The 26848-nt window shown below is 43.3% G+C and overlaps 1 protein-coding gene across 1 annotated transcript in view; it reads left to right on the forward strand.

Moving 5' to 3' along the window:
- The window catches only part of NIM1K (NIM1 serine/threonine protein kinase), a 65627-nt gene that overhangs the window by 15721 nt on the left and 23058 nt on the right, over positions 1–26848 (forward strand). The window contains exon 2 of the mRNA XM_084833165.1: positions 25586–26768. Coding sequence (XP_084689291.1) covers positions 26480–26768 — 289 coding nt within the window. The 5' untranslated portion in view covers positions 25586–26479. The remainder of the gene's footprint in view (positions 1–25585; positions 26769–26848) is intronic.

Consider the following 26848-nt stretch of genomic DNA (forward strand, 5'->3'; position numbering starts at 1 on the left):
CGACTCTCATTATCTTGAGCCAGCATGGCTGACAATCAGGAATACAGAGAGGAAGGCCAGGATCTTTTCTCGATCATCCCAGAGTGCGGGACATGGAATAATGAGCTCAAGTTACAGGAAGCCAGATTCCAGCTGAACATCAGGAAAAATGTCCTGACTGTTAGAGCAATACGACAATGGAACCAATTATCTAGGGAGGTAGTGGGCTCTCCAACACTGGAGGCATTCAAGATGAAGCTGGACAGCCACCTGTCAGGGATACTTTGACTTGGATTCCTGCATTGAGCAGGGGGTTAGAGACTCTGGTCTTATAGGCCCCTTCCAACCCTTCTATTCTATGATTCTATGAATCCTGGGAGTTGGACGGTACCAGGTTGGTGAAGGCTGATTTAGCTGGTTGTCAGAGCTGAGCTAGTTGAATGTGCTGATTTGTGAGAGAGTACCAGTGCATTGTCATATGCCTTCCAGTACTTTATGGGATGGAAAATTGATACAGGACAGTGCAAAAGGGGGGAAGCAAGGAAAGAGGAGACGTGGAGGTGCACTAGAACCAATTTGAATTTTTCTACATGGGGCATTTATTTTACACTTGTGATTCCTTACTCATGGTTGTTTATGGGTTCTTTAGACAACTCCATGATCAATTTTGCCTCTGTTCTATAAGAGCACTTTCCCAGATTTTTTTAGAGTGGGGAAAATGGGGTATTATTTCTGAAAACGAAAGGACTACTTGTATTTGTGCTATTCTGCTATAGCACAGTGTCACCTAGAGTTTACCTAGCAGGAAAAGAAAATCTCTTTGTGTAGAGCTCGGATCTGAATTCTTTGACAAAACTGAAAGTAGATACAGTGATTAACAGCTTTGTGTAGAAAAGCTCTTTATTATGGCCCAATGTGTTTTTGTGTTGCAGGACTCTTCTTCAAGCATAACTGAATCAAAGCCCTACAACTCAAGATATGTTGGGGCCTAATAAAGTGTTTCTAATGCACTTTGGGTCTTCCCTTTGTTCCCATTCTGGTGCATTTTCTTCCATCCTTTTAATTCAGGAGCGGGGAACGTGTGGCCCTCCAAATGTTGCTAGACTCCCAGCCACAGCGAGCATGGCCAGCAATGGTGGGAGTTGTAGTCCAACAACATCTGGATGGCCACAACCCTGTTTTAGTTAATTAATTTTGTTGCCACCTTTTGTCAAAGGCAGTATACATGATTCTGTCCTCACTTAATCCTCACAACAGCCCTGTGAGGTAAGTTAGGCTCAGAGACAGTGAATGGCCCAAGGGTTCTGAGTGAGTCTCCTTGCTGAGTGGGGATTTGAACTTGGGTCTCCCCCATCTTTCTCCAGCAGTCTAACCACTATGCAACATTGGCTTGCCTCTCCTTCCTTCCACCTGATAGAAGCTTAGGCACTGTTCCTGGGCAAACTGAGAGTGAACCAGAAGTTGTTGTTGTTCAGTCGTTCAGTCGTGTCCGACTCCTCGTGACCCCATGGACCATAGCACGCCAGGCCTTCCTGTCCTGTGCTCTCTCCCGGAGCGTGCTCAAGTTCATATTCATTGCATCGGTGATGCTATCTAGCCATCTCATCCTCTGCCGTCCCCTTCTCCTTTTGCCTTCAGTCTTTCCCAGCATCAGGGTCTTTTCCAGGGAGTTTTCTCTTCGCATTAGGTGGCCAAAATATTGGAGCTTCAGCTTCAGTATCTGTCCTTCCAATGAGCACTCAGGGTTGATTTCCTTTAGGATGGACTGATTTGACCTCCTTGCAGTCCAGGGGACTCGTAAGAGTCTTCTCCAGCACCACAGTTCGAAAGCATCAATTCTTCGGCGCTCAGCCTTCCTTATAGTCCAGCTCTCACAGCCATACATTACTACTGGGAAAACCATAGCTTTGATTAGACGGACCTTTGTCGGCAAGGTGATGTCTCTGCTTCTTACTATGCTGTCTAGGTTGGCCATAGCTTTCCTCCCCAGGAGCAAGCGTCTTTTAATTTCATGGCTACAGTCACCGTCTGCGGTGATCTTGGAGCCCAAGAAAGTAAAATCTGTCACTGCTTCCATTTCTTCCCCTTCTATATGCCAGGAAGTGATAGGGCCAGATGCCATGATCTTAGTTTTTTTAATGTTGAGTTTCAAACCAGCTTTTGCACTCTCCTCTTTCACCCTCAACAAGAGGCTCTTGAGATCCTCTTCGCTTTCTGCCATTAGGGTGGTATCGTCTGCATATCGGAGGTTGTTGATAATTCTCCCGGCAATCTTAATTCCGACCTCTGATTCATCCAACCCGGCATTTCTCATGATGTACTCTGCATATAAGTTAAATAAGCAGGGTGACAATATGCAGCCTTGTCGTACTCCTTTCCCAATTTTGAACCAATCGGTTGTTCCATGTGTGGTTCTTACTGTTGCTTCTTGACCCTCGTACAGGTTTCTCAGGAGACAGGTAAGGTGGTCTGGTACTCCCATCACTTTAAGAATTTGCCACAGTTTGTTGTGATCCACACAATCAAAGGCTTTAGCGTAGTCAATGAAGCAGAAATAGACGTTTTTCTGGAATTCTCTTGCTTTCTCCATGATCCAGGGAACGTTGGCGATTTGATCTCTAGTTCCTCTGCCTCTTCGAAACCCAGCTTGTACTTCCGGTAGTTCTCGGTTCGCATACTGCTGAAGTCTAGCTTGTAGGATTTTGAGCATCACCTTGCTGGCATGTGAAATGAGCGCAATTGTGCGGTAGTTTGAACACTCTTTGGCGTTGCCCTTCTTTGGAATTGGAATGTAAACTGACCTTTTCCAGTCTTGTGGCCACTGTTGAGTGTTCCAGATTTGTTGGCATATTGAATGCAGCACTTTAACAGCATCATCTTTTAGGATTTTAAATAGCTCGGCTGGAATACTGTCATCTCCGCTAGCTTTGTTGTTACTAATGCTTCCTAAGGCCCACTTGACTTCACTCTCTAGGATGTCCGGCTCAAGTTCAGTGACCGCACTATCATGGCTATCAGGGACATTCAGATCTTTCCTGTATAGTTCTTCTGTGTATTCTTGCCATCTCTTCTTAATCTCATCTGCTTCTGTTAGGTCCCTGCCTTCTTTGTCCTTTATCATGCCCGTCTTTGCACAAAACGTTCCCTTGAGATCTCCAATTTTCTTGAAGAGATCTCTAGTCTTTCCCATTCTGTTGTTTTCCTCGATTTCTTTGCATTGTTCATTTAAGAAGGCCTTCTTGTCTCTCCTTGCTATTCTCTGGAACTCTGCATTCAGTTGGGTATATCTTCCCCTTTCTCCTTTGCTTTTCGCTTCCCTTCTTTCGTGAGCTATTTGTAAAACCTCATCAGACAGCCACTTTGCTTTCTTGCATTTCTTTTTCTTTGGGACGGATTTCGTTGCTGCCTCCTGAACAATGTTACGGACCTCCGTCCATAGTTCCTCAGGCACTCTGTCTATCAGGTCTAATCCCTGAAATCTATTCCTCACCTCCACTGTATATTCATCAGGGATATGATTTAGGTCATACCTGAAAGGTTTAGTGGTTTTCCCTACTTGTGGTATTTCAAAGGATTCTGAGATGCACACTCTGTTTACATAGACAGAGTTTCAGTCAGGCCAGTGTCTTGTTTGCTGCTTCTAACCATAGGTTGACTGTACTTGTCCCACCTCTGTCAGATCCAACTCATAGTCCCACTCGATAGATTTCTTTTTTAAAGCAAAGTAGTATTACTTTAAATCAGGGGTCCTTAAATTGTGGCCTTCCAGATGTCTTGGCCTACAACTCCCATCAGCCCTAGACAGCAAAGCCAATGGTGAAGGATGATGGGAGTTGTAGGCCAAGACATCGGGAGGGTCACAAGTTGCCCATCCCTGTTTTAAAACTTCAACCGGATGGCTGAGATGAATTGGCGCCTGCCATGGCAGTATAAGGGGGGGGGGCAGGAAGTAGATCTCCAAATGTTTTAGATTTCAACTACCAGCATTCCTGACCATTGGCCAGGCCAGCAGGGGCCTCTGGGAGCTGAAGTCCAAAACATCTGGAGATCTACCTTCTGCCCACCCCTTCTGTAAGGGATGTCTTTGTCCCAAAATGGTGAAACATATCCATTAGTAAAGGTTTCTCCTGTGCTGTATTTAATTATTATAAGAGGGATATAAGAGTGACTCAGCCAGTATAATTACAGTCATCTTGCCAACTAGTGTTATTCTATTGTATTTTTATTGTAATATTTTATAGCTATATAATTATTGTTAACTGCTTTGGTGGTTCACTGGAAAGTGGCATAGAAACCTGTGTAATAATAAATATTTTTTAAATTTCAAAACCACTTTTACTTTTATTTGAGAAGTTCTGCTGTTCCTTGTTATCTTTTTTAAGCTTCTTATTGTGACATTTGATTGCCTTTGGGGTATGATTTCTTTTTCAGTTGTGCACCGCTTTAAAGTCTTTGGGTAGAAAATTAATAAACGTATTCACTAAAGAGGATTTCCTTGGCCAAGTTCTTGCACATGTTTTCCCCTGAGAGATTTGCGTAGCATGCCTATTGGTAAATCCGACCCTGTTCCTGCCTCCATGAAATATTGGAGGCTATCAAACAGCTACTGTTACTTTTGGAAGGGCTGGTATGAGGCACAGTGTTAAACAAATCCAGGATGGATTCGTCTGTGAATGAATTGCCAGAAGCACTGTATTAATGTGGATGTAAAAATAGCTTTGGCTATTTTGGATCTTTGGCCATGCTGTATTAGCTTGCACACTCCTTGCACTTTAAAGACTGCCCGTCACTCTCAGAATTTCCATTCAAGTTGGGAGTCTCTAAATACAACCTTTAGTCGGCATTCTGAGGGCAAAGGGTTCTGATTTACTTTTGCAAAGGCTTCTGCACAAGCATTTCTGTGTTGGATCAAAAAAAGTTTGCAGGCACGAAAAAGATGTGGGGAGCACTGCGGTGAGGTGCAGGTTCCTTAATGTTGTTAGGTGAGTTGGCAAACAGATCTTTTGGGGGTCTTTTGGCGGGAGTGGATTAGGGAGAGTTTGCCTATATTTCTGTGTGTGCAGCACACAGGATGTGGAGTAAAGGTAGTAAAACGAGAAGCTGCGAAGTCTTGTAATTGGAGATTTCCAAAGCAACCCATTAAACAGCAGTGGGCTGATAAAATTTGAGAGACTATGATTATGTATAAATGTACTTGATGAAAATATCAACCCAGGGTGTGGCGGCTGTGAAAAAGGCAAATTCCATGAGAGGCATAATTCGGCAAGGAATCGAAAATAAAACTGCCAATATCATAGTGCCCTTATACAAATCTGTTGTGCAACCACACTTGGAACATTGTGTACCGTTCTGGTCACCCTATCTAGTTGGAAAAGTTGCAGAAAAGGGCTACAGTGATCAAGGGGCTGGAACAACTCCCCTATGAGGAAACTTTACAACATCTGAGACTGTTTAGCTTAGAGAAAAGGTGAGTAAGGGGAGACATGATAGAGGTGTATAAAATTATGCATAGTGTGGAGAAAGTGGACAGGGAGATTTAAAAAAAACTTTCTTTTTTTCAATGATTGTGCATAGTACAATGTTTGTTGTTGTTGTTCAGTCGTTCAGTCGTGTCAGACTCTTCGTGACCCCATGGACCATAGCACGCCAGGCCTTCCTGTCCTGCGCTCTCTCCCGGAGCGTGCTCAAGTTCATATTCATTGCATCCGTGATGCTATCTAGCCATCTCATCCTCTGCCGTCCCCTTCTCCTTTTGCCTTCAGTCTTTCCCAGCATCAGGGTCTTTTCCAGGGAGTTTTCTCTTCGCATTAGGTGGCCAAAATATTGGAGCTTCAGCTTCATTATCTGTCCTTCCAATGAGCACTCAGGGTTGATTTCCTTTAGGATGGACTGATTTGACCTCCTTGCAGTCCAGGGGACTCGTAAGAGTCTTCTCCAGCACCACAGTTCGAAAGCATCAATTCTTCGGCGCTCAGCCTTCCTTATAGTCCAGCTCTCACAGCCATACATTACTACTGGGAAAACCATAGCTTTGATTAGACGGACCTTTGTCGGCAAGGTGATGTCTCTGCTTCTTACTATGCTGTCTAGGTTGGCCATAGCTTTCCTCCCCAGGAGCAAGCGTCTTTTAATTTCATGGCTACAGTCACCGTCTGCGGTGATCTTGGAGCCCAAGAAAGTAAAATCTGTCACTGCTTCCATTTCTTCCCCTTCTATATGCCAGGAAGTGATGGGGCCAGATGCCATGATCTTAGTTTTTTTAATGTTGAGTTTCAAACCAGCTTTTGCACTCTCCTCTTTCACCCTCAACAAGAGGCTCTTGAGATCCTCTTCGCTTTCTGCCATTAGGGTGGTATCGTCTGCATATCGGAGGTTATTGATAATTCTCCCAGTACAATGAGCTTATAGTTAACAAATACAATAATGGTCAACTATTCAAACAAAAAATATAAAAAGAACCTATGTTCCCATTCTTATTTGAATACCCATGCACGGGCCTCTACAGAAATTTGCCCTGCTTCTAATTGTAAAATTACATTGGGCACACTGTTTGGGGCTCCAAATCTGGCTCTCAGAAATTTAGTTTGTATAACTTCAAATGGGGGCATAAGTGCCATAAGTATATATCTGTGAACCATACAGCATCTGAGCTGTAACCTTAGGTGCTGTTGTTATTGTTCAGTCGTTAAGTCGTGTCCGACTCTTCGTGACCCCATGGACCATAGCACGCCAGGCCTTCCGGTCCTCCATTCTTTCCCGGAGTGTGCTCAAATTCATATTCATTGCATCGGTGATGCTATCTAGCCACCTCATCCTCTGCTGTCGCCTTCTTCTTTTGCCTTCAGTCTTTCCCAGCATCAGGGTCTTTTCCAGTGACTTTTCTCTTCGCATTAGGTGGCCAAAATATTTGAGCTTCAGTATCTGTCCTTCCAATGAGCAGTCAGGGTTGATTTCCTTTAGGATGGACTGATTTGACCTCCTTGCAGTCCAGGGGACTTGTAAGAGTCTTCTCCAGCACCACAGTTCAAAGGCTTCAGTTCTTCGGCGCTCAGCCTTCCTTATAGTCCTGCTCTCACAGCCATACGTTGCTACTGGGAAAACCATAGCTTTGATTAGATGGACCTTTGTTGGCAAGGTGATGTCTCTGCTTCTTACTATGCTGTCTAGGTGTGCCATAGCTTTCCTCCCAAGGAGCAAGCGTCTTTTAATTTCATGGCTACAGTCACCATCTGCGGTGATCTTGGAGCCCAAGAAAATAAAATCTGTCACTGCTTCCATTTCAGAAGCAGTGACAGATATGCTAGGAATTTCTATATGCCAGGAAGTGATGGGACCAGATGCCATGATCTTAGTTTTTTTAATGTTGAGTTTCAAACCAGCTTTTGCACTCTCCTCTTTCACCCTCAACAAGAGGCTCTTTAGATCCTCTTCGCTTTCTGCCATTAGGATGGTATCGTCTGCGTATCTGAGGTTGTTGATAATTCTCCCAGCAGTCTTAATTCCGACCTGTGATTCATCCAGCCTGGCGTTTCTCATGATGTACTCTGCATATAAGTTAAATAAGCAGGGCGACAATATACAGCCTTGTCGTACTCCTTTCCCAATTTTGAACCAATCGGTTGTTCCATGTGTGGTTCTTACTGTTGCTTCTTGACCCTCGTACAGGTTTCTCAGGAGACAGGTAAGGTGGTCTGGTACTCCCATCTCTTTAAGAATTTGCCACAGTTTGTTGTGATCCACACAATCAAAGGCTTTAGCATAGTCAATGAAGCAGAAATAGATGTTTTTCTGGAATTCTCTTGCTTTCTCGATGATCCAGTGAATGTGGGCTATTTGATCTCTAGTTCCTCTGCCTCTTCGAAACCTAGCTTGTACTTCCGGTAGTTCTCGGTTCACGTGCTGCTGAAGCCTAGCTTGTAGGATATTGTGCATAACCTTGCTGGCATGTGAAATGAGCGCAATTGTACGGTAGTTTGAACACTCTTTGGCGTTGCCCTTCTTTGGAATTGGAATGTAAACTGACCTTTTCCAGTCTTGTGGCCACTGTTGAGTGTTCCAAATTTGTTGGCATATTGAGTGCAGCACTTTAACAGCATCATCTTTTAGGATTTTAAATAGCTCGGCTGGAATACTGTCATCTCCGCTAGCTTTATTGTTAGTAATGCTTCCTAAGGCCCACTTGACTTCACTCTCTAGTATGTCCGGCTCAAGTTCAGTGACCGCAATATCATGGCTATCAGGGACATTAAAATCTTTCCTGTATAGTTCTTCTGTGTATTCTTTCCACCTCTTCTTAATCTCATCTGCTTCTGTTAGGTCCCTGCCTTCTTTGTCCTTTATGATGCCCGTCTTTGCACAAAATGTTCCCTTGAGATCTCCGATTTTCTTGAAAAGATTTCCCATTCTATTGTTTTCCTCGATTTCTTTGCATTGTTCATTTAAGAAGGCCTTCTTGTCTCTCCTTACTCTTCTCTGGAACGCTGCATTCAGTTGGCTATATCTTCCCTTTTCTCTCTTGCTTTTCACTTCCCTTCTTTCCTCAGCAACTTGTAAAGCCTCATCAGACAGCCACTTTGCTTTCTTGCATTTATTTTTCTTTGGGATGGATTGAGTTGCTGCCTCCTGAACAATGTTACGGACTTCCGTCCATAGTTCCTCAGGCACTCTGTCTATCAGGTCTAATCCCTGAAATCTATTCCTCACCTCCACTGTATATTCATAAGGGATATGATTTAGGTCATACCTGAATGGTTTAGTGGTTTTCCCTACGTTCTTCAATTAAAGCTGAAATTTTGCAAGAAGCAGCTCATGATCTGAGCCACTGTCAGCTCCAGGTCTTGTTTTTACTGGCTGTATAGAGCTTCTCCATCTTTGGCTGCAAAGTACTTAATCAATCTGATTTCGATATTGGCTATCTGGTGATGTCCATGTGTAGAGTTGCCTCTTGGCATATAGCTTGCTATATATAGCTTGCTAATAATACTCAGCAAACTGATTGGTCTGTAGTTAGCAGGATCAGATCTTTCCCCTTTTTATACATTGGGACAATAATAGCAAGCCCCCAGTCCTCTGGAATACGCACTGAGTGATCAGCGCAAGTGAATAGAGCCGCTAGAACTGGAGCCCACCACTCTATAGTAGGGCTCCTTCACACTGAGCTTTTATCCCACAATTGAGATTGCTCCTTCACGGAGGTTTGCGGGCTCTTTACATCACGCCATGACCCTGCCGTGATCCTCCTGCACTAAATGCCCTTTGTTCCACTTTTGAATAGATCGCAGATAAGGAGCTATCAAATTACCCTGTTCTGGTCCGCTTCAGTTCCCTCCATGAAAAGAGGAAAAGCGGCAAGAAGAGGAGTGAGATCAATGAAAGATAATGGTAGACTAAGATACGGGGAGAAGGGGGGGAGGGGAGGGGTGAAAGGAAACACGTAAAAAAGGGAATTGTCGTGATTCTACACTTAAAATGGAAGCAGAAAGCCCCATTTTAAATGCAGGATTTTAGGCTAGTGTAGAGATGCCCTTAGCCTTAAGCAATTCAGGTGGAATGTTATCACCCACAGGTGCTTTACCAGGTTTGAGTTTGGAGATACAATTAATAACTTCTGAAACTATTTAGATTGGTCTGCGCCATCTGTTGATGACTTTGCCCTATCACATAGATACCACTGAAATGTGATTCCCAGGAATTAAGTGGGATATGATAATCCAAACTAACTATGGAATTCTGCCAATCCCTAGAAACCACTCTCCAAAAAGTAGCTGGTGCTACTTGATGCTTTTATTAAGCATTGCCACATCTCTCTCTGGGCCTGCTTCTTTTTTTCCTTAATTAGGATTTTGTATCTCCTCTTTAACACAAACCACTCTGGAGGAAGTATTGTCAAGTTCAGTTCTCTATATAACCTATATTTTTCAGTTAAGGATTTTTTCATGGCAATGCATTCTTGACCAAACCCTCATTTGGACTTGCAGGGGAACGCATGTTGTCTTACTGAGATTTTATATTGCAAACAGTTTTGTAAGGACAAAGAGCATCTCTACACCAGCCTAAAATCCCACATTTAAAATGGAGCTTTCTGCTTCCATTTTAAATGCAGGATCATGACTGACGCCCTTTACACAGTTCCTTTCCCCCAACCCTTCCTCCTCCTTTTCCCCCTTATCTGAGTCTTCAATATGTTTCATTATACAGCCACTAGATGGTGCTGTGGTCTAGCTCCTCTTAAATGCAAGTTTTCCTCTTTTCAGGAGGGAACTCAAGCAGAAGTCAAGTGCTGTAATTTGATAGCTCATTATCTCTGATCTTTTAAAAAGTGGAATAAAGGTTGTTTAGTGCAGGAGACACCCTGGAGGTTGACGACATTATCTAAAGGACCCGCAAATGTCTGTGAGTAAATAATCTCAATAGCAGGATAAAAGCTCCATGTGAAGAAGCCCAAAATCAATTCTTGAAACAGGTCTAAAATTGTTTCAGAAGAGTCCGCTGTTAACATAGCATCGCAATGGCAGAGACTTCTTTCTGAATATAACAGCTCTATTAGGGCATTCTCCAGTTTAGCAGACCATCTCATATGTGAGGCTCTTACTTCAACGTCTGAATTTATCATTGATTTGTGGTCTGTACAAACAATCTAATTGCCAAGATTTAAAGATAAGACCAAGGGTAGATGGTCACTCTTGATGTATTTGCCCACCTTACAGCTGGACACCAAGTTTGTTAAATTATAAGAAACTATAAAATAATCAATTGTAGATGCTCCCAAACCAGATAAAAATGTGAATTCACCATTCCTATCTCCCTCTACTCCCTCGTTCAAGATTACTAAATCCAGCCTATTTATCATTTGCATAAGACAAAGCCCAACATAATTACATCCCTTATCTTTAAACTGTCTAACAGGTAATTAGTGAGCCTCCTCTATTTCAGGTGGAGATTCATGGAAATGAGAATACAAAGCATCATCATTGCGCCCAATCCGGCCGTTGACGTCCCCTGCCACAAAGTCTTCTGGATGCAAAACTGTCATTTTGTTAATATAGTCTTCCAATCTTGACTAGCTATCCTTAATCAATTGTTTATGTCACTGCAGAGGCAAGTAGACATTTATTTTCAATAGACAAGTCAATATGAAAATAATCAGGGAAGTAGCAAGATGAGTCAAGGGGTCTGGTATAATAATGGAGAATCGAATGTTAGTGAAAACTACCATACCCAGGCCTTCTTTAGAGCATCCTCCCCCGGAACCAGGTACTGTTTCAAGAGAATATGCGGCAAAACCATTCAGATCTAACTCTTCTCTAGTCCATGTCATATTTATAATAAAATGTCATATTTATTAATGAAATCTACAAAGGAGGGATCTTCAACTTTACTCAGCCATCTTGCCGTGTTCCAGGGCAGAACTGTTAGCTGAGAGTTTTGTTGGTGCAGTTTTTTCAGCCCAGGGTAGATGGCGCCATTCATTTGGCCGAGCTCTGAATACTTGCAATCTTGTTAAGAATAATAGTTGAGTCAACTCCTCCCACAATAGCCTGTTTTTCCTTTGGAGCACATTCTATTTCTTGTGAGCTTGTCTGCATGTATTGTGGGAGCAGATACGCTAATTAAAACCATTTCACCTCCTGCTTGGTCCATCCCAAATGTGGTTCGCCCTTCAGCAGATTGAGAGATGCTCGCACAGTCATCATTTTGTTGGCACACTCCATCCGTCTTGTCTATGGAAATATCTTTACTTCTCACTTTATTGTGGATTATTTCCATGTGTGTCCCAGATGCCCCGTCTCCTCCTTCAGATATTCAGTAACATCAGGTGTTGGACTCAACCTGCTGATAGTTGAAATCACTGGTCATACAGCATTTATTAAGTAGCAACTGGGGACAGCTATCCTCTCTGGAGATCCCAGTTCCTCTTCTTCTAAAAGTCTCATATCAAGCCAGGTGGGAGGTTTTGGAAACGCAGGGTTTTCATTAACTACTGGATGGGCTAAATCCCTCCTGGTACATCTCTACTTGGTTTTGTTTCCTAAATGATTGAGTTCTACTGAAATGAGACAATTTGGGGTACCCTTCTCCACCCCAAGGATCTCCTGGGCAATGTCCTCCCTTCCTTTTAGGCTGTTATTCTATTGTGCTAAAGCAAGGTCCTCTGTTGCCCTATGTATACCCTTTTTATCTGTAGATTCACCTCGCCCTGCCTGCATATTTATCAGGTGGATTCTCGGAAACTCGAGTCTCATCACAATTTAATTTTGTGCTTCTGGAAGAAGTGCACAAAAGGAGTCTAGAAGCACTTTCTCCTCATTGTTAAACAATTTCCTTCCTCTCACAGGGTATTTGCCATTGTTCTTTAGTGCAAGCATGTCCATTCCACTTCTGCTTTTGAATATCTAGGTTTTTATGAGTGGAGGAAATTTCTTTGGAGGTGTCTAGGTCAATTAGATTTTCAGGGCTGCTAGCCTCCTCAGCTAAGCTGCTTTTTGTGTATGTGGTAAAATAGCCACCTAAAGCCAGGGGAGGTGCCAGATTCTCAAAGAATCTCAAGACTGATATCCCAGTTTCAGTGAATACATCCCTGCTATTAAACACAATTCTGGTTAAACTATGCTCTCTGAAGGTGACCACTGCACGTGGACAAATACAATTGTAATATAGATATTCAACATGTATTACATTAACAATGGCAAACAGACCCGGAAAAGCCACATCCAGAATTTGCAGAAGATGCAATTTACGTTCCTTTTGTGTTAAGAGCCACTTTGGTTTAGTTGGATAAAACTAAGTTTTGATAAAACTAAGTTTTGGATAAAACTAAGTACTAGGTTCCAGTTATTTCTGTTTGCAACCTTTTTCTGACATGCTTGTATCCCTGTTGGTGCGCATGGCCGTGGGTCCTACATATCAGAATCCTGGCCTGGCCTGGAATGGGTGAAAGGGGCTGTGGTGAGAGGCCATCTATATTTTCAAGATGGAGTTTGGCATCGTCACATTTATTTTCCTTATTCTTAATTCCCTTCTTAGGGCTTTTCCACATAGGGCTTTTATCCCGCTATTAAGATTGGTTAACCACAGAACTTTGAGGGTCTTTTACACGAAGTTGTCAACCTCCAGGTTCTCTCTCAGCTCAATGACCTTTATCCCATTTTTTAAAAGATCAGAGATAATGAGCTATCAAATTACAGCATGTTGAGTTCCTCATGAAAAGAGGAAGTTGCACAATAAGAGAACTATTCCACAGTGCCATCTAGTGGCTGTATAATGAAACATATAGAACAATGCGGATAAGGGGGGAAGGGGGAAGAAGGGAAGCCCATGTAAAAGGAAACTGTCATGATCCTGCATTTAAAATGGAAGCAGAAAGCCCCGGTAAAGTTGCGGGATTTTAGCCAGGTATAGAAATGCTCTTAGTCATCTGTTCTGTTTTCTGTTTGGGAATTTTGTCTAATAGTTTAAAACAATTATTGAAATCCATTTTCTTATGACATGTGCCCTTTACATTTTTAATATTTTTACTTTTCTTTAAATTATTGCCTTCCTTCTTCCTGATCACTCTCTTATACATCTTACTATTCATCAGTTAGCTTGTTTGCTTGAAACCTGTATTTAGTAGGCTCCATCTCCAAACCCTCCTCTCCAGACCCTGGGCCAGGCTTTTTATATGCTTCTGCAAGTGTAGTTTATTACATTCAGACAAGAAGGATACGTGTTCAGTATCCTTCATTAACATAAAGAGCCATCCGTCAGTTGGTAGCCTGTCCCCATTTCTTATGTAGTTCTGATTGGAGGACTCTTCCTTATTTGCTTTTCTATCACTGTGAGCTAGCTCCAAGATGTGTCTTAACTATAGTTCAATTAGCTGGTTATCCTTCTCAGATGGCTGTATTAACTCCTGGGATGCCATATTCTCAGCAAGTGCCAGCTCTAATGCAAGATTACAGAGGACAAGTCCTCTTTAATGTCTTGAGTGCTACCTTTAAGGTCCACAGACCAGTCTAAGATGGGATTTAGGGTAAGTCAAGACTCATCTTCCACCTCCTTATCTTCCTCTCTGGCTGAAAAAAAAAGTGTAATCTTTGTTTGGTTTTTCCAGCCATTTAAAGGGATATTCTCAGAGGTGGGTACAATCCCCAAGGCTCTGTATGACTTTCTGGTAAGCACCATTTCTTAACAAAGTTATTTCCAATGCTGATAAAAACTAATTACTATTTCTCAGTCAACAGTTGAAACAAATACTCCCTCCCTTTGCATATATATGTTTAAGTCCCATATTAAGTCCCATATATATGTTCTTAAGTAAGAACATCCCACTCTTACTTGTACCATCCGGCTCACATGCAACAGCTGAAATTCTTATCCCTTCTGTCCTCTGTGTTTTCAGATCTCCTCTTCTGCTCTGTTGTAACTCTGTTATAACTCCAGGCAAGCATAGGGATAAGAAATAACGAGGGCAATAAAAAGCCAATATTTTGCAGTGAGCAGAGCTTCTTCACATGGAGCTTTTATCCTGCTATTGAGATTGGTTACTCATGGGAGTTTGTGGGTCATTTAGATGATGTTGTGAACCTCCAGGGCATCTCCTTCACCAAATGACCTTTATTCCATTTTTTAAAAGATAGCTCATTTGATAATGCGCTATCAAATTACAGCGCTTGAGTTCCACTGGAGTTCCCTCATGAAAAGAGGAAAAATGACAATTAGAGGAGCTAGACCACAGCACCATCTAGTGGCTGTTTAATGAAACATAGCGAAGACTCAGATAAGGGGGGAAAGGAGAGGGGGAAGGAAGCATGTGTAAAGGGAGTCCATTGTGATCCTGCATTAAAAATGGAAGGAGAAAGCCCTGTTTTAAATGTGGGGTGTTACACAGAGCAACAAGCCATGGTTTTAACAACCCAGAGTTTACAGCCCAACGACAAACCATAGATTCTCTTTCTGGGTTGTTCATGGTTAACAAATGGTTTGCTCGCGAAGCTGAGTTTGCATATCACAACAACCCAGAATGCAACAATCCATCGGTTAAATAAACCATGGGTTAGTGCTATGGGCGAACCAGTTCTAAGTATCCAGTTCCCTCTCTGCCTACTTAAATGTACTCTGTAAATACAGAATTGGGCTTCCCACTGGTTGGAGAGCATCACAGGGACAGGCAGACAAGGGGGAGTACAAAACAATATTTTATCATACTTCATGAGGATTCCTGTCAAAGGTAATTTCAAAAGACTAAAGGTAATCTGAAGGCGAGGCAATTTAAAATATTTTTTCCATTTTATTAGAGCCCACATTGATGTGGGTGTGTAGTCTGTATTTCAAAGAACTGGGAGAAACCTTGATGAGTCTGATCAAACAAAAGCTAGAAAGGTAATGAGAGACAACCATGAGAAGCTCAGATACTATGTAGGTTGCACCTGGTTGTCTTTTTGTTATGTAAAGTAGCTGCAGCACATAAGAACAGGCCATGGCATTTAATAAATAACATTTAAACAAAAAGAGGCCCCAATCTTTCATGCTTTCTGGCTTGTAGGTTTTGAAAATGAAGTAACATCACTGTATATCTGTTTTGAAAGGATTGGCCATGGCTCCCTATTGAGTGTACACTGTTTAGCAAATATGAGCTGTGACTAAAAACAATTCAGAGACTCCACTGGGTTCTCCTCAAAGCAGAGCTACTGACCCTCTCAAGGCTGCTCTGAACTTCACACCTCTTCAGAAAGAGGAAGAATATCCTGATGATTGTAGTGACACTTTGCATTGAACACAGGCTGTTCCATCTCCTTGAGTTAAAAGCAGTGAAAGCTGGGATTACTGCAGCAGGCTGCTTAAAAGCCCGTCTTGCCAACTGCATGCAGAGATTAAAAGCCTGTCAAAGAGGTATCACTGGCGGTTTAGTAATTGCTATGTGAGGTCACAGAACGCAAGTTGACTGCCTCTGGCTGTTTTTCTTTGGTAGCGGTTCACAATCAGGTTTAAAAAATGGATGAGATGCCAGCTCAGTTTTCTCGAGTCATCTGCAAAGCTCTATGTGGTGATGGGCAACCTCTCCCAGCTCAGTCTGAGGTACTTAAAAAGAAGAAGAAGAAGAAGAAGAAGAAGAAGAAGAAGAAGAAGACAGACTGACTGACTGACTGACTGACTGACTGACTGACAGCATTCTGAACCCGGTTCAGAGCCCATTGGCATCCCAGCGGCATCCTCAGGGGCATGATGGGGTCCAAATACCACCTCAGTATCTGTCCATGATCCAAATATACGCCCCAATCACAGATGCTGAAGAAGCAGAAGTAGATCAGTTCAATGAGGATCTGCACCACCTACTGGATAGTACGCCAAAAAAAGATGTTATTTTCATTTCAGGAGACTGGAATGCTAAGGTGGATAGTGAATCGACACCTGGAATTACAGGCAAGCATGGTCTGGGAGAACAAAATGAAGCAGGACATAGGCTGATAGAATTTTGCCAAGACAACTCACTGTGCATAACAAACATTCTCTTCCAACAACCTAAGAGACGACTTTATACATGGACTTCACCAGACGGTTGACACCGAAATCAGATTGACTACATCCTTTGTGGTCAAAGGTGGCGGACATCTATGCAGTTGGTAAAAACAAGACCTGGAGCTGATTGTAGTTCAGATCACGAACTTCTTATTGCACAATTTAGAATCAGACTAAAGAGAATAGGGAAGACCCCCAGATCAGTTAGATATGAGCTCACTAATATTCCTAATGAATATGCAGTGGAGGTGAAGAATAGATTTAAGGGACTAGATTTAGTAGATAGAGTCCTGGAAGAACTATGGACAGAAGTTCGCAACATTGTTCAGGAGGTGGCAACAAAAAATGTCCCAAAGAGAAAGAAAACCAAGAAGGCAAGATGGCTGTCTGCTGAGACACTGGAAGCAGCCCAAGAAAGAAGGAAAGCAAAAGGCAACAATGACAGGGGGAGATATGCCCCATTAAATGCAGAATTCCAGAGGTTAGCCAGAAGAGATAAGGAATTATTTTTAAATAAGCAATGCACGGAAGCAGAAGAAGATAATAGAATAGGAAGGACAAGAGACCTCTTTCAGAAAATTAGAAACATCGGAGGTAAATTCCAGGCAAAAATGGGTATGATAAAAAAAAAAGATGGCAATGACCTAACAGAAGCAGAAGAGATCAAGAAAAGGTGGCAAGAATATATGGAAGATCTGTATAGAAAAGATAATAATATCAGGGATAGATTTGACGGTGTGGTCAGTGAGCTAGAGCCAGACATCCTGAAGAGTGAGGTTGAATGGGCCTTAAGAAGCATTGCTAATAACAAGGCAGTAGGAGACGACGGTATCCCAGCTGAACTGTTTAAAATCTTGCAAGATGATGCTGTCAAGGTGATGCATGCCATATGCCAGCAAATTTGGAAAACACAAGAATGGCCAACAGATTGGAAAAAATCAACTTATATCCCCATACCAAAAAAGGGAAGCACCAAAGAATGTTCAAACTATCGAACAGTGGCACTTATTTCACATGCCAGTAAGGTAATGCTCAAGATCTTGCAAGGTAGACTCCAGCAATTCATGGAACGAGAATTGCCAGATGTACAAGCTGGGTTTAGAAAAGGCAGAGGAACTAGAGACCAAATTGCCAATATCCGTTGGATAATGGAGAAAGCCAGGAAGTTTCAGAAAAACATCTAGAATCATAGAATAGTAGGGTTGGAACGGGCCTACAAGGCCATCGAGTCCAACCCCCTGCTCAATGCAGGAATCCAAGTCAGAGCATCCCTGACAGATGGCTGTCCAGCCTCGTCTTGAAGGCCTCCAGTGTGGAAGAGCCCACCACCTCCCTAGGTAATTGGTTCCATTGTTGTATTGCTCTGTCAGGAAGTTTTTCCTGATGTTCTGCCGGAATCTGGCTTCCTGTAACTTGAGCCCATTATTCCGTGTCCTGCACTCTGGGATGATCAAGAAGAGATCCTGGCCTTCTTCTCTGTGACAACCTTTCAAGTACTTGAAGAGTGCTATCATATCTCCCCTCAGTCTTCTCTTCTTAAGGCTAAACATGCCCAGTTCTTTGAGTCTCTCTTCATAGGGCTGTTTCCAGTCCTCTGATCATCTTTGTTGCCCTCCTCTGAACCCTCTCCAGTTTGTCTGCATCCTTCTTAAAGTGTGGTGCCCAGAACTGGACACCGTACTCCAGATGAGGCCTAACCAGTGCTAAGTAGAGGGGAACTAGTACTTTCCGGGATTTGGAAGCGATGCTTCTATGAATGCAGCCCAAAATAGCATTTGTGTTTTTTGCAGCCACATGACATTGTTGGTTCATATTCAGCTTGTGATCGACAACAATTCCAAGATCTTTCTTGCTTGTAGTGTTGTTGAGCCATGTATCCCCCATCATGTAACTGTGCATTTGGTTTCTTTTTCCTAGGTGCAGAACTTGGCATTTATCCCTATTAAATGTCATTCTGTTGTTTTCTGCCCAGCGCTCCAGTCTATCCAGATGACTCTGAATTTTGTTTCTGTCTTCCAAAGTATTAGCTATCCCGCCTAATTTTGTGTCATCTGCAAATTTGATCAGCATTCCCTGCACCTCCTCTGCCAAGTCATTAATAAAAATGTTGAAGAGCACTGGGCCCAGGACTGAGCCCTGCAGTACCACACTCGTTACCTCTCCCCAGTTTGAGAAGGCACTCTTTGAGTCCGATTCTGTAGCCAACTGTGGATCCACCAGATCATTGTTTTACCTAGCCCACTTTGAGCTAGTTTGCTCATCAGGATATCATGGGGCACTTTGTCGAAAGCTTTGCTGAAGTCGAGGTATATGATGTCTACAGCATTCCCACGGTCTACAAGGGAGGTTACTTGATCAAAAAATGAGATCAGATTTGTCTGGCAGGACTTGTTTTTTGTGTGTGTTGTTTTGTTTTTGTTTTCTATTTCTGTTTTATTGACTATTCTAAAGCCTTTGACTGTGTGGATCATAACAAATTGTGGCAAGTTCTTGGTGGTATTGGGATACCAAGTCATCTTGTCTGCCTCCTGAGGAATCTGTATAACGACCAAGTAGCAATGGAAAGAACAGACCACGGAACAACGGACTGGTTTAAGAATGGGAAAGGAGTACGGCAGGGTTGTATACTCTCACCCTACCTGTTCAACCTGTACGGAGAACACATCATGCGACGTGCTGGGCTTGAGGAATTCAAGGCTGGAGTTAAAATCGCTGGAAGAAACATTAACAATCTCAGATATGCAGATGATACCACTTTGATGGCTGAAAGCGAGGAGGAGCTGAGGAACCTCATGACGAAGGTGAAAGAAGAAAGTGCAAAAGCTGGGTTGCAGTTAAACCTCAAAAAAACCAAGATTATGGCAACCAGCTTGATTGATAACTGGCAAACAGAGGGAGAAAACATGGAGGCAGTGACAGACTTTGTCTTTCTAGGCGCAAAGATTACTGCAGACGCTGACTGCAGCCAGGAAATCAGAAGACGTTTACTTCTTGGGAAGACAGCAATGACAAATCTGGATAAAATAGTGAAGAGCAGAGACATCACACTGACAACAAAGGTCCGCATAGTTAAAGCAATGGTATTCCCCGTAGTAACCTATGGCTGCGAGAGCTGGACCATCAGGAAGGCTGAGCGAAGGAAGATAGATGCTTTTGAACTGTGGTGCTGGAGGAAAATTCTGAGAGTGCCTTGGACTGCAAGAAGATCAAACCAGTCCATACTCCAGGAAATAAAGCCAGACTGCTCGCTTGAGGGAATGATATGAAAGGCAAAACTGAAGTACTTTGGCCACATCATGAGAAGACAGGATACCTTGGAGAAGATGCTGATGCTAGGGAAAGTGGAAGGCAAAAGGAAGAGGGGCCAACCAAGGGCGAGGTGGATGGATGATATTCTGGAGGTGACGGACTCGACCTTGGGGGAGCTGGGGGTGGCGACGGCCTACAGGAAGCTCTGGCGTGGGCTGGTCCATGAAGTCACGAAGAGTCGGAAGCGACTGACCAAATAAACAACAACAACAACAATCTGTCCATGATTCACTCCTGTCTGCCAAAAGCCTCCCTGGTGCCAGGGACCCTGGGAAATGTAGTTTCCTGGATGGCTAATGTCTATGCAGAGGCTCAGGTCTGGCCGTGTGGCACAAACACCTCGAACACCTCTGTTCCTTCCCTGCAGCCTGAGGCGGCTGCCTCACTACACCTACTGGTAGGATCGCCCTTGAGTCCCTTCAGGCAGAAAGTTGGGCTTAAAAATGATGGGAAAATAAGTAAACATGCTTCCATTTATTTAATAAATTTATATCCCACAGGTTCAACTCCAGCATGATCGTAGGAACATGCAACCAAAGTGCTGGATGTCCAAGGGCCATGACGTGGTGCTCCAAAGTTGTCTATTTCAGGCTGCTTTAGATCATAATCAAGAGCAGTATACAGAGCCCTAATAGTCATCTGAAATATCTGTCCAACAGCATGGCCCATAGTTTTAGAACTACCATTGTCATAAACCAATGCACAATCTTTTGTTAGAAGCTCCAACATGTGTTCTGATTATGTAACGGTGGGAATGTACGCTCCACTACCCATGATGTGCATTTATTACAATTGAATATGACATCTGCAGCAGGATTAACATCAGCAGCGAAACAGAAATGTAAAAATAGACTCTGAATAATAACTGTGCCGGACGGGTGGGGGGTGGGGATTGTCTCCTCTTCTGCTGTATCCATCTGCCACTGATGTCCTGAGCTGCACTGCCTTCTAGCTGGACTGCTATTTATATCCCTTTCTCTCACATTTATAGAAACCTGAATGTCTGGTTTTGCTTTGTCAGAAATCGTAGGGCCTGGGCATTTTAAAGCCTTGTTGGTGATGCATCAATTTTTTAAAAAAGAAGTGGGATGCAGTCCAATTGACAGGACACAATATTTTCAAAGCTGGAGGGGTGGGGAGACAACTGATGAAGTCTCACTGAGTCTGTGTGTATCTCTGTGTATTTGGATTTGCTGCCCTGGGTTTTCTGTCAGGATCAAGTTCTGGATTTGCTGCCTGGGAGCTTTTGCAGGTGTGTTTTCACACCTGCAAAAGCTCTCAGGCTCCTACAAAAGCTCCCATAATGCTGAAAATTGTGCCCAGTTTGAAGAGAGTGTATGTACCAGGGGTGCAGAAATCTTTTGCCTTTGCCCTGCCCACCACTGCAATGTGCCTCCTGAGAGCTTCTCCAAAATGAATCTCTTTCAGTCCAAGGACCAAATTCCAACACCCCTGATATATACCTTGTGCAATTTTACAAGAAGAGCTGTGACAGCGTTTATAGTGGGATCTGTAATGTATTTAGTTCAAGTAGATCTTTTGCGTTGATGGTACCAGTACTCTAAAGGAGCTATCCAAGGTGCTGAACCTATTTTGGGGTTGAGATGCAGCACCTTGGATAGCTCCTTTAGAGTTAGGGCTGGTTAGACTGAAACCCAGAATGGATTTACAGCCCCACTGAAAACGGAGCCCCCAGCCCCCGCTGGATGCTACCTTCACTGAAGCTAGGTTTTTAACCTGCCCTTCCTACAAGGAGCTCCAAGTGATTCTATGCGATTCCCCATCCTCCCTGTTTTATCATCACAACGATCCTATGAAGTAGTTTACACTGGGAGAGAGTGACTAGTCTAGGGTCACCCAGTGGACTTCATGGTCGAGTGGGGATTTGAACTCACATCTCCTTGGCCTAAGTCCCAAAACTCTTTCTATGCCATTGCACCAACCCTCCAGTGATTGGTTAGATACCAGAATAGAACAGACAATAATGCAACCTTACATCTGGATGGCACCAGGTTGGGAAGGTTTGAAACAGTTGAACAAACAATAGTAGAAGTGTATTTGCTTACAGCAGAGGTGTGGAACTTTTGGACCAAAGGCCTAATCTGGCCCACGGAGCCTCCTGCGGTTCCTTTGGGGGGCGGGGCTTGGAGGCCACTGAGAGATACCCTGTTCCTTAATTCTAAGTCTATGTGCATCCTCCTTTCTTAGCCATGATTTTGCAAATGGCTCCAGTTGGTGGATTTTGGGAGTTCTAGGAAAAACCAAAGTAGATCCTATAATCCTGAACCCTTCCTATCCCTGCCATAGAACATGTCCCATTCATTTCTGGTGGTGGTGGTGGTGGTGTAATTTTTATTTTTCGAAAGAAATTACAAAAACACATCAATGTTGATTCAAAATCTCTCCCCAATCCCTCCCGCAGCTCGGACAGTTTCAGGATTATTTTTTTAAATAAAATCTATATATTTTCGCCAATCCTCGAAGGTGTCTCTTTTCTTTGTTCCTCTGTGCGCTCTTAACTTCTGTGTCAACTTTTCATTTATTGCTATGTCCCAGATTTTCTTTTTCCACAAAGGTATTGCCAGCATCATGGCTGTCTTCCAATTACTTGCAATTAATTGCCTCGCGGATGTCAGCAAGAAATCAATTAATGTTTTTTCTCTAATCTCTCTATTTTCTTTTACAAATGTATTCAGTAGAGCTAATTCTGGTGTTTTACAGATCTCTTGATCAATACTTCTTTCTGTTTCTTGAAATATCTTGTCCCAGAATTTTCTAACCCTTCTATATTCCCACCACATATGTATTTGAGTACTGTTAATTCCACATCCTCTCCAACACGAAAGTGATAGAATATTATCCATTTTTGCCAATTTCACTGGTGTCAAATACCACTTCTGAATCAACTTTAGTGCACCTTCTTTTATTTTTGTTGATATTGTTTGAAAGGGAAATCTATCTAAAATTTGTTTCCAATCTTCTTCCTCTTTCTTCTCTTCAATATCTCTTTTCCACATCTGCTTTACTGTTACATTCCCCTATCTCCTGCTTTATCAGAATTTTGTATATTTAGGTTATTATGCCCTTCTCTCCCCATTCATTTCCATGGTGTACATCCTTTGGTATGCAAAGAGTTACCTCCTATGAAAATGAACAGGGAACCTTTTGCAAGTGGGAAAGTTGTATGTATACATGGAAGCTTCCATGTCCACAAGAGATTTCTGACCGGGAGAGAATGTTTGGTTTATTATTTTGCTACATTTATTAATCAACCGTCCATTAGTGATGGAAGCAATGTACGACTATGTACATCATCTCCATCATTTCATTCTAAAACCATTTAAATACCAGAAACCTGTGTATTTTTTCTGGTGCATTCATTGTTCTAGCTCCTAAATAATCATAACTTCTTAGGAAATCTAAAGCTTGATATGTGTGTGTGTGTGTGTAAACTATACACTACAGTGGCAATCTATTTTTGCAAAACTTCTGTTCCAGTGCAAGAAAGCTGCTATTCTAATTGCCCTACTAAATAGATTTGGTTGCTATTAGTATTGCATGCAAATACAGTCTACAGATACAAGTACACATGGTAAGAAAATAGGCTTTATTTATATTTACGTTGCTTCCTTTGAAAGCAGAAAGGCACTTTTTTCAGGGGAGGGAGTGGCAGCAGAGAATAAAGATCTCCTGATCCAGTTTAGTGAGCAAGCCCTGTGAGCAGGTCATTTCCAGGAGTCTGGTGACCTGCCCCCATTAAAAAAAATGCATGTATTAACTTTAAAATATTCATTTCACTGAAAAAGCATATTTCTACATTAATATTTCAGAAATGTGTGCATGTCTTTTAATTGTCAAACTTCCCACTCTGTAAATTACAGCTGAACTAATTATGACCGGGGGTTGGACTCGGTCTTATAGGCCTGTTCCAACCCTAGTATTCTATGATTCTATGACACCATTGGTGCAACTAGAAAATTGCTTGAATAATGTCTAGGGTAGCCACTTACTATGACTCACCAAAGAAAAGGAAATTCATCACCCAAAAAGTGGACAAAAGAAGGGTATTGATTTGCACAAAAATTGCTTATGCTAATTCAGAGGCGCAGAACCTCTTTCAGCGGGATAGCTGATTTCCATTTCAGAGAAGCTCTCGGGGCCCGCATTCTAGTGGTGGGTGGGGCCAACCCCCCCCCCAGCATGCTTTAACTTAAAGCTGTTATTGCCAGTAACTAAGCCTTAAGAGAGGCATTTTGCTGTTTTAGAATGGGTAAAAAACTGCATAAAAACTGGGAAACCACCACATGATTGGTGGTTGGGGAAGGGCTGTGGCCTTTTGATGAACCCCAGGGGGCCATATGGGAACCCCTGGAGGGCTGGATGTGGCCCCTGAGCCAGAGGTTGTGCACCCCTGTGCTAATTTATATTTAAATAGAAATACAGTATATCTCGTCATACTGTATGATGTGACATATGTGATGCAGACAGTGCATTTCACCATAGTGGGGAAGACTGTGACCAGGTAACCTGTGTGCCTGTCTGTTCAGTCTGCTATCCAGGTGCTAACCGGTGATTGGCAATAGTTCTTATGGTTCTGTATCTTAAAACTGGAATTGAACAAGACAACCTTTCAAATCGAGGACAGTCCTGTGTAAAAGAGGACACCTGGCCACCCTAACACGTCTAGTTTTCCTCGAAAAGCCTCATGGAAAAGGTGGATTTTTGAGGCAGGGGATTTGAAGGAAGAGTGAGAGAGGTGACACCACATAGGTGTTCTGGGAGGGCATTTCAGGCCTAAGAAGCAGCAAGGTATTGTGGATGAAGTCCTTTAAAAAAGCAGGAGAAGTTTGGGTGACTGAGAAGTGGCACTGGAAGAGTGATATGCCAGAGCGTATTTGGGGGTGGGGAGGAATAGGAACATGAAGGGAGCCATAAACATGGCAGGCAAGTTTCAGAATGTGGAATACTGAGAAAGTTAAGGAGGTACAGTTGAAAGATGTAGGCCTACACTCCACGTATCTCTGGACCTCACAGAGAAGCCATTGGGCTAACATAATAGTTATTTAATTGGTTATGTAAAGATACAGCTCTGCCCTTGTAAAAGGGGAGAGCTGGCACAGAAGGCATTCATTATCCTAGCAGCTCAGTTTCTCCAGCAGACACTTAGGGGTGATCCGGAGGGTGCTTCCAGGCGAGACTTTTATGTCACTATTGCCCTGTCACCTTATTCACGGACATTTGCAGAGGGTCTGGATGTCATCATCTGCTACCCGTGACTCTCTTACATTTTAATTATTTATATGAAGTATTTTTATTGCATTCCTCGGCCAAAATGGCTCCTGGAGCGGCCTACATGCAATCAGTAAAACAAAACAATCCCTGCTCACAGGCTTACTGTCTAAAAAGACACGGCACACAAGGAAAAAGGAGGGGAAAGGAAGAGGAAAACATTAAGTAATGTTTCCAACTGGGCTGGAGGGATGCCCCCTGCTTCCCCTCCCATCTCCCTCTGTACAGCCCGCTCTGCAGTTTGCTTCTTCTGTCTTTTTCCGTAACGCAGAAAATCTGTTAAGGAGAAAATGATGAAACAGCTGCACCGTGCCTTCTGATTGCTCGTGCTTGGAGCCCTCCCTCCGGAAGCACCCACAGCTATCCTTACAACCTCCTGATGAAGCGATGGATGCAACTGCACCGGGCTCTAAAACCAAATCCACAGAGGGAGAAATCAGCTGCTCTGTGAGAACTGTAGAGGGTTATGCAAAGGCTCTAACCAACTGTTTCTGCATTTCCTTCCTCTTAGGAGCACGTCGCAGCTGGCAATGTTTTGAGAAAGCTCAAGACTTCAAAGAAGCCTCTTCTAAACTGAGGAGGGTTAAGTTGACGGGCCGTACTTAATCCTTCGCTGCCCTTCCAGGCGACTTCAGTGGTACAGAAGAACAGATCCCCCCCCCCCCCGACTCCTTTCTTCCTCTTCTGTCTGCACTCGGCTTATAGCTTCCTTAGCATCCTCTGGTGTCAGCCTTTTTCCAGCAATGGCAACGGAAAAGGGCACAGGCAAGCTTTTTACAGCAGGTCTCCGAGGAAGTGCTCCAGCGTTTACAAATTGGAACCAAGGGGTTGCTGGCTAAAGAATGTAGCCACAGAAATTCCAGCTTTCAGCCCTTGAACTGGGACCAAATAAAGGAGGAGGGGCCGTGGTCACTGTCTCCGACCTGATGAGGTCAGCTGTTCAAAAGGAACTGAAGCTTCTGAGACATTTTCAAAGCAGCCGCCAGGTCGAGTGGTTTGCTAGTGTTCACCCTCTGTGCGTGGAAACCTGGATGCTGAAGCAGTGTGCAAGCATCACCGAGCCGTGCGCTCCCTTGCTGTTGAGCTTGCTGCTTTAATTGCAAATCTTTCATTAAGCCTGCAGGTCATGACCCCTCAGCGCTCAAGTTTTAAAACGACTAGTTAAAAGTGGAGGCGTGGTGGGGGTCTTCATCTTGTCGGTCATTTTCATCTGGAGGAAACAAGCAATGTGTTTACAGGGATATAGAAGATCTGTTTTGAATCCACTTTGCACCGACTCAGTAGCTTGAATTTGCAACGGCTTCAGCTTCAGCTGACAGATTCTGTTATGCTTGGGCTGGTGTTGCTGAGACCTCCCTGTGGATCAGCTTGTTACAGCTGATGGATAGGTGACTGCCCCTAGATTATGACCACAGGACATATCAATGGCGGTCCAGGGAGCCACCGATATGCCAGATGGAATCGGGAAGACAGCGGAGAGGACTATACGAAGAGCGAGGTCTATGCCGAGGACGAGCAGGGCAGGAAGCGCCGGCTGACCCCTTTTGAGAAGCTGACCTTGGATATGTCCCAGGATGAAAAGGTGGTGAAAGAATTAACTCTGGGGAAGAGGATTGGGTTTTACCGCGTCAGAGGGGAGATTGGGAGTGGGAATTTCTCACAAGTGAAGCTTGGAATCCATGCTCTGACCAAAGGTAGGCTATGCAGCATGTGAAATGTGGGTTTATGTGGGGCTGCGTGGTGGAGGTGATGCCAACAAGAGGTATGGGGGCTG

The sequence above is a fragment of the Heloderma suspectum genome, chromosome 2 (genome assembly GCF_057233095.1).
Source record: "Heloderma suspectum isolate Gila_16-S chromosome 2, 16-S_ref, whole genome shotgun sequence".
Classification (NCBI taxonomy): domain Eukaryota; kingdom Metazoa; phylum Chordata; class Lepidosauria; order Squamata; family Helodermatidae; genus Heloderma; species Heloderma suspectum.